General features: G+C 37.9%; 1 protein-coding gene across 1 annotated transcript; it reads right to left on the bottom strand.

Annotated features, from left to right (window-relative positions):
• Positions 1-404: 404 nt before the first annotated feature.
• Positions 405-6,375, bottom strand: LOC113616775 (uncharacterized protein KIAA0408-like). Its single transcript, XM_027100149.1, has 4 exons — positions 5,159-6,375; positions 4,991-5,070; positions 1,643-2,975; positions 405-936 (listed from the first exon to the last, which is right to left on the bottom strand). Exons 1-4 carry the CDS (start codon positions 5,480-5,482, stop codon positions 916-918), a joined length of 1,758 nt encoding a protein of 585 aa, XP_026955950.1. The 5' UTR covers positions 5,483-6,375; the 3' UTR covers positions 405-915.
• Positions 6,376-7,177: the final 802 nt, after the last annotated feature.

Below are 7,177 nucleotides of genomic sequence, written 5' to 3'. Positions count from 1 at the left end.
ACTAAGAACCACTGTTACTATCTCTAAACACTTTCAAAATTATCATCAAAATACTTTAAAATATAACTTCATTCTATTTGCTAAGAAAGAGTTGCGATCTATCTTGGGTATCTTCCGAAGACTGAAAACTTTTCCCTTCTCTTCCCTTCGCTTTCTTTCATTTCTTCCTACTTCTCTTTCTTTTTATTTTAATGGAAGAAAAGCATTCTAGGACTCTTGCCATTAAGAAACAGTTAAAAAGCTTTCATGACACATTTTGTACTTTGATTCTTATTGACCTTCTTAACAAAGCCTGTGCTCTTTCACCTGAGACGGGCAGTAAGTACAACCTTTATTTCTATGAAAGTAACCTGTATTTGCTTTTTCTCTCCTTGGAGTCTTATTTTTGTAAACCTGTTCCTGGGGGGGAGGGATGGAGAACTACTCTTAACGATCGACAGCAGAGGACCCTTCCCAAACCTCCTATCAGTACAAAAATAGGAGATATTTAGTAATATTTGTTCATGAGAATTTTGGCGGATGATTGTATATGTGCTTTCATTTCCCATCTGAAGCCACAGGACCTTACAGGTATTTATGGGCTCAACTAAAAAAAACAGAAATAGAAAAGCAGGATTAATTATTTGTACTTTGGGCAAACAGGCAAAATTTCTGATAAACTATATGTAAACTGATACTTTTGTAGGGCTTGAAAGCCTCATAAAAATAATTTCTTACACAAGAAGGAGGCAATCTGCCTCGTTTAAAACAATGGTGCATATACATCGCACTATGTAAAACCAGGATTTTCAAAGCATTGGCTAATTATAACAGTATGTCACCTTGTAACTTTTTATAAATTATGCATAAAATGTGCTGATGGATAGCTCTTCATTGTAAACACAAATCTCTTCAACCTCTTTTTCTCCTCTAAAATTATACTCTTTTGCAAGCAAACTGGAATAAAGGATAACAGTTTATTTAAATACCCATTTTTGGGGGGGGCAGGCAATTTCCACACAAAGAATTTATACAAATAATAATGACCTTAATTTTTTTTACGCTATACTATTATTTTTCTTTTCATATACTGCCTTTTAGCTCCACAATAAGAGAACTGCATAAGGCACTATTTTAAATGATTTTTTTTCACAAACTCATATTCATGTGACTAATCCCCTGAGGAAGAACATGAATCAAATTCTGGGAATGACTGAACCAACCATAGCTAATAACCGAAAAGTACAAGTTATTTATAAATACCTCCCACGTACTTTTAAAAATATAAACACTTTAACAGGATAAGATTCTATAAATGAACAGATGAACATTCAGAATGTTTTTTCAAGAAAGAAGCACAGCAAACATTTGATCTTTTTGAGGTTCTTAAGAATTTAATTTATTAGATTGTGTTGTGCCATTTCAGAATTTAAATAAAAGTTATAATGTGCTAAACCCAGACTTAAAAACTATGCTTTTAAAAGTTCATGTTGAGTTACAACTCTAAGGTTTATATTTATTCACAAATGAAGGGTCAAGGAACTAAGAAGATGTCAAAACACGTGCCTACGTTCTATTTACATGAATGGGCAACTGACTGAACTCTGAGCTATTGCTAAATATGGATGCAGTTCTACCAAAATATGTTAAATTTCTTTCTCACCTCAGTTACCTTTTTCCGATCTGCTCCTTGCCTCACTTGCTGTGCTCCACACATAGCTGGCTTTTGCTGAAGCTCTTGTTCTATTTGGAGCTTTTTAAAATGCTGACTTAATGTGGCTCCACCACTGACCTCAGAATTACATTTGGTCCAATTAGCCTGGAAGCATTTAGAATTTTGCAATGCGGACCCCGCTGATGTCTCATAGGTTTTCAGCAGCTTTTCCACCACACCATAATTTGACCTGGGATCAGCTGACCTTGGTCGGCCAGACAAGTTACTTGGTCTCCAGTCATGCTCGTGGAGCATATTCCGGTAACTGCTAGGGCTTATGTGTTCCTGCATTTGTCTGAATAGGCCTGTTGTGGGTTTTTTGGTGGAATTATCATGCACATTTTCCCTGGGCACAGGCATGGGGGCACTGGTTTTCAGAATGTCAGAAACACTGTCACTTTCTGAGATGTTATCCGTGCAAGAAATTGAAGTATCACAGGGCTGAAGATCTTCAGATGGTTCTGAGTAGCTTTGACTTTGCTGTACTGCATGACAATTTCTATTTGTTCTAAATACGATTCTGTTAAATTCATCAGTCTTTGCTGCCAGCTTTTCATTCCTAGTAGTCCTTTCAAAGCCACAACTGAAACTTCTCAGCGGGCTGCTGCTCTGTGTCACCAAGGAGCTACAGACATTGCTTATGTGAAGATCAGGATGACATTTAGCAGGGTGATCTGGAATCACCTTTTCATATTTTGGCTTATTGGGAATAGAGCAGGCTTTCTGGAACCATGGTGTAGAGGGGCTATTTTTTGCACCAATCCCAGTGTCGCATGACCACACGGTAAGTCCAACATTTTCATTACATGAAGGCTTTTTATCTATTTTGGTTTCTGGTGCCAAAGAAGAAACTGTGATACCATCTTTCAAAGTCTTCCTTTCATTTAGACACAGCGTAAGCATCTCGTCGTGCCTCCACAGGAAATGAGGGTTGCAGTTCTTTTTGCCTTGACCTTCTTGGGCCACCCAGCCATTGTGGTCTGAACTTTCCTTCAAACTTTCATGGGCTTGTGCAGAACATGAGCTGGGAAAATTTCGAGATGTACTTCTTGGAGGAGGAACTGGTGGGGTTTCATTTCTTTGCAGATCAGTTTTATCAATTCCACCTTTTTTCTTAGAATTGTTTTGGAAAACATCAGTACAGCTCAGATTCTTTCTATTTTTCTTTTTCTCTTTTTCTAAACTGGTTGGAGTAATGCACTGGTTGTTGTTGATTGTGTGATCTCCATAAGGCATATTAGTTACAACTGGTGTTTCCTGGAGAAAAGAATCTGACTTCATCCTAGACAATTATAAAACAGGGTATATTAGTGATGACTTTATTTATGCTAAGCTTTTTTTTTTTTTTTTTTTTTTGCAGTACGCGGGCCTCTCACTGTTGTGGCCTCTCCCTTTGTGGAGCACAGGCTCCGGACACGCAGGCTCAGCGGCCATGGCTCACGGGCCCAGCCGCTCCGCGGCATGTGGGATCTTCCCGGACCGGGGCACGAACCCGCGTCCCCTGCATCGGCAGGCGGACTCTCAACCACTGCGCCACCAGGGAAGCCCTACGATAAACTCTTAAAAGACACTGGAGCTAAAGCAATGGATTCTGTTATAGGAAAAGGAGTCACAACTTCCTTAAACATTATTTTTATATAAATCCCATAGTACAAAACTTCAAGTCCCTACTGCAGCATAAAGCCCACCTCTCAGTGTTGTATTCAACACTATATACATAGTCTGACCCAAGCTACCTTTTTAACTGTATCTCTCATTTTTTTCTATTACCTAAACTTCACCTACACTCAGACTCGACTGTGTGTAGTCTCATGGGTGTCTGCTATTGGCGTTCCCACTTCTATAGGTTTTCTCTTGCCATTTCCTTATATCCACTTTGCCTACTGAATTCCTATTTATAACATCTGAGCTCAAACTCCTCCCCTTGAATTTGAAATAACATTCTAAGTAGTGTGACAGAAATCTGAATCAAAGCGCAAACAAACATGAGCAATACCAAATGGAAGGTGTTATTTGGGCATAAAAGAAAAGTGATCATCTTTTTTTAAATTTTATGAGTAAAGGACATATAAGCAAAAGAGAGCTGCAGTACAAATAGTGTGGCTATTCAAGGAACAGTGAGTACTCTGGTGTGGATGGAATATAAAAAAGTGGGAAAGATGACGGCAAATAAAAGAGAAATATTAGGTCAAACTGTAATGACTTTGAATTACATACTAAGGATTTTGAGCTTTTCTCGAAAGGCAATAAGTGGCAGTGAGAACTTTATACCAGGTGTGGTTTGTAAAAACAAATTGGCAAGTAAGAATTATTGAAACAAAAACCTAAATATTGCAAGAATGTGGGTTCACAAATTAACATTAATTAATCATATTGATACATATAAATCACATTTATATCTCTTCAACTTATATTACGAGATAGCTTACAATAAAGTGCAGACAAATACCCATTAGCAGAGAGTAGTAGGCAAAAGCTCAGTGGAAAAGTGGAAGGCAAAATTATGTAAAAATCATGGTTGGGTAAGAAAATCTGTTGTAAGTCAGTACAAAAATTCTCTCTGAGCTTCCAAAAAGCTAAAGAAAAATAAGGGTCCACATTCCTATAGCTTCTAAGAGAAGTATACTGCCCCACTAGGAGATCAATGGTGATCTTAGAACAATCCATCTTTACTTAACTTGTAGAGAATTCCAATTTATTTTTCAACTTGGCTAAAACCTACCCTTACAGTTATAAGGGTGCTTCTGAACTGAAAGAGCATGTTTTACAGCACTGTATAAATATGTATGTGTGTACATATTTATAATATGTTATTCTGAAAATTATGAATGCTTCCATTATATATATAATAAATGTAGAAAAATAAATGGCTCAAAATGTTTCAGTAGAACATCATTATATAATTAAAACACCATTGTTAAATTTGACATAGTTTAAAGATGTATTTAACTAGATTAACCCAGTATACTCTTCCACTGGCCAAATACTCAAAATAAAAAAGAACTCCATTGGAGTATACTTGTTAAGTTATTACGGTTAGTATTTCACTAAACACCAAAAAAGTAAAGTACGCCTAAGAGTCAAACTACAAAGAGAACTAGAAGATTTGCTTTAAGAATTAGTGAACAGAGAAACATACAATTTAAGTTTTTATCTCCTAAGATAACGTATTTTAACAGCATTATTAATTCTCACTAACAAAGTGTTAGATGCTAAAGGAAGTTTGGATTCATTAACTAAAAACAACATTCTTTTTGATTTTCCAACATAAAAATCATCATAGATGTACCAGCCTACCTTCTGTGGTTAGAACGCTTTCGAATTTCCTCTTGAAAGTTGCATAATTCTTCACTAACTTTGGCAAGTTCTTCAAGAGCCTTTATACATATAAGCAATAGCATGTTAGCCCTTTGAAATGTAAATATGTCTTTAGAAACAGTTCTAGGCCAATCCTGGCTTACTTACTGTGTTGAGGGCACCAGAGCACCTCTTGTTCTCTTCCTCAGAAGTCCTCAGGTCAGGCGGGGTCTCACATTCCTTTTGGTTGTCTGCGGCCACAGAATCCATTAACCCTACTTTTGATTTTTTGATTGTTTTTTGTTCCTTACACATTTGATTCCTTTCACTGAGTAAGCGCTGCTGTGTTTTACCTTTCTTCCCCAGACCATCCCTGTGATTCATCCCTGTAAATTCACATTGTCTTGAATTGGGATAATTTGGAGAAGATTCCATCATTTTGTCTTGAATGGCCTTTTCACGATCAAGATCAATAATCGCACGTTCACTCATGTTGATTTTCCTCCGAAGCTTTACTTCATGGCAGAGCTGTAAAGAAAGCAAAGATAAAAATTTCCCCCTAATCCACTCTCTCAATATTTTTGATACTAAGCATATTGTTCTGAGTTCTCTTTGCCATATTACTATATACTACCCCATGGTATTAATGCTTATGCTTCCAAATAACATTTCTAAAGTCTGGATTAGCTGGAACAACTTTGAGGAACCATAAAGACTACTTTCAGTAGGTCAAAGCATGGATGGTAATTTCTATTCTTCTGAGTAGAAATCAACCCATTCAAAAATGAAACAAACCTGTGTTTATATATAGATATCATGATGATACAGAAGCACTGTTAACAAAATTGGAATGACTCGAATCAATTACTGGCAATGCTCTCTAACTGCTTTCAGAGAGAAGCAAGAGTTTAACTAACATTAAGGTCATATTTTAAAAATATATGATCCTATATGCCAACATTTAACTATCTAAATAGGTGACAATCTCATATAGTAACTCAGCTAATTCTGTCCCTAAGTAGACATTTTGCAATCAAAATATGTTACTTTTGGAAGTTACATTGTTGAGGGACAGGTAATTCTGAGACTTTTTTTTTTTTTCCGAAGGCTACATACATTCAAAAAATGTTTCCTGTCGTAATTAAAACAAATGTGACCCTGTCCTAGGTAATACAATAGAACTCTAAGGCGTTGATCATCTATTAGTCTATGCTAAAGTGGGCCCCAAATTAGTTCTTGAGAGTTCAGTTTAACATGCAGGCTATTACTGGCTTTCTCTTCAGGCTTGTGTTCTGGGAAAGCTTGTCAAATTCCAAAGACATTCAGAGAACTATTAAAGCAAATGACTCTACGTTTTACAATCACAACGTATATCTGCACTACATCTAATATTCAAAGAATAACAGAGAACTTCTGCTCCCAGATCCTTGTCCTGGCCGTGAGCCCCAGCCGAGCCCTACCCACCCCCCGCCTCTGCAGGATACCCTCCAGCATTAGCAGCCGAGTGGCTTACAGGGTCTTGGTGCTCCGGCCAGGAGTCAGGCCTGAGCCCCTGAGGTGGGAGAGCCGAGTTCAGGACATTGGTCCACCAGAGACCTCCCGGCTCCATGAAATATCGAACAGCAAAAGCTCTCCCAGAGATCTCCATCGCAACACTAAGACCCAGCTCCACTCAACAACCAGCAAGATACTGTGCTGGACACTCCATTCCAAACAACTAGCAAGACAGGAACACAACCCCACCCATTAGCAGAGAGGATGCCTAAAATCATACTAAGTTCACAGACACCCTAAAACACACCACCGGATGCGGTCCTGCCCACCAGAAAAACAAGATCCAGCATTATCCACCAAAACACAGTCACTAGTCGCCTCCACCAGGAAGCCTACACAACCCACTGAACCAAACTTACCCACTGGGGGGAGACACCAAAAACAATGCGAACTACGAACCTGCAGCCTGTGAAAAGGAGACTCTAAACACAATAAATTAAGCAAAATGAGAAGACAGAGAAATACACAGCAGATGAAGGAGCAAGGTAAAAACCCACCGCATCAAACAAATGAAGAGGAAATAGGCAGTCTACCTGAAAAAGAATTCAGAGTAATAATAGTAAAGATGATACAAAATCGTGGAAATAGAATGGAGAAAATACAAGAAACGTTTAACAAGGACCTAGAAGAACT

Source organism: Aethalodelphis obliquidens, unplaced genomic scaffold (assembly GCF_003676395.1).
Source record: "Aethalodelphis obliquidens isolate GAN/ISIS:26980383/991018 unplaced genomic scaffold, ASM367639v1 scaffold478, whole genome shotgun sequence".
Classification (NCBI taxonomy): domain Eukaryota; kingdom Metazoa; phylum Chordata; class Mammalia; order Artiodactyla; family Delphinidae; genus Aethalodelphis; species Aethalodelphis obliquidens.
The sequence above is the reverse complement of the archived record's forward strand: the minus strand, read 5'-3'. Positions and strand labels throughout refer to the sequence as shown.

Excerpts from the sequence above, each read along its gene's own strand:
- LOC113616775 (XM_027100149.1), bottom strand. The coding sequence starts at position 5,482 with ATGAGTGAACGTGCGATTATTGATCTTGATCGTGAAAAGGCCATTCAA. Across the intron at positions 5,071-5,158 it reads GCTCTGGTGCCCTCAACACA|GCTCTTGAAGAACTTGCCAA; the intron begins GTAAGTAAGCCA and ends ATATGTATAAAG. Across the intron at positions 937-1,642 it reads ATCGGAAAAAGGTAACTGAG|TTTGCTTGCAAAAGAGTATA; the intron begins GTGAGAAAGAAA and ends CCTTTATTCCAG.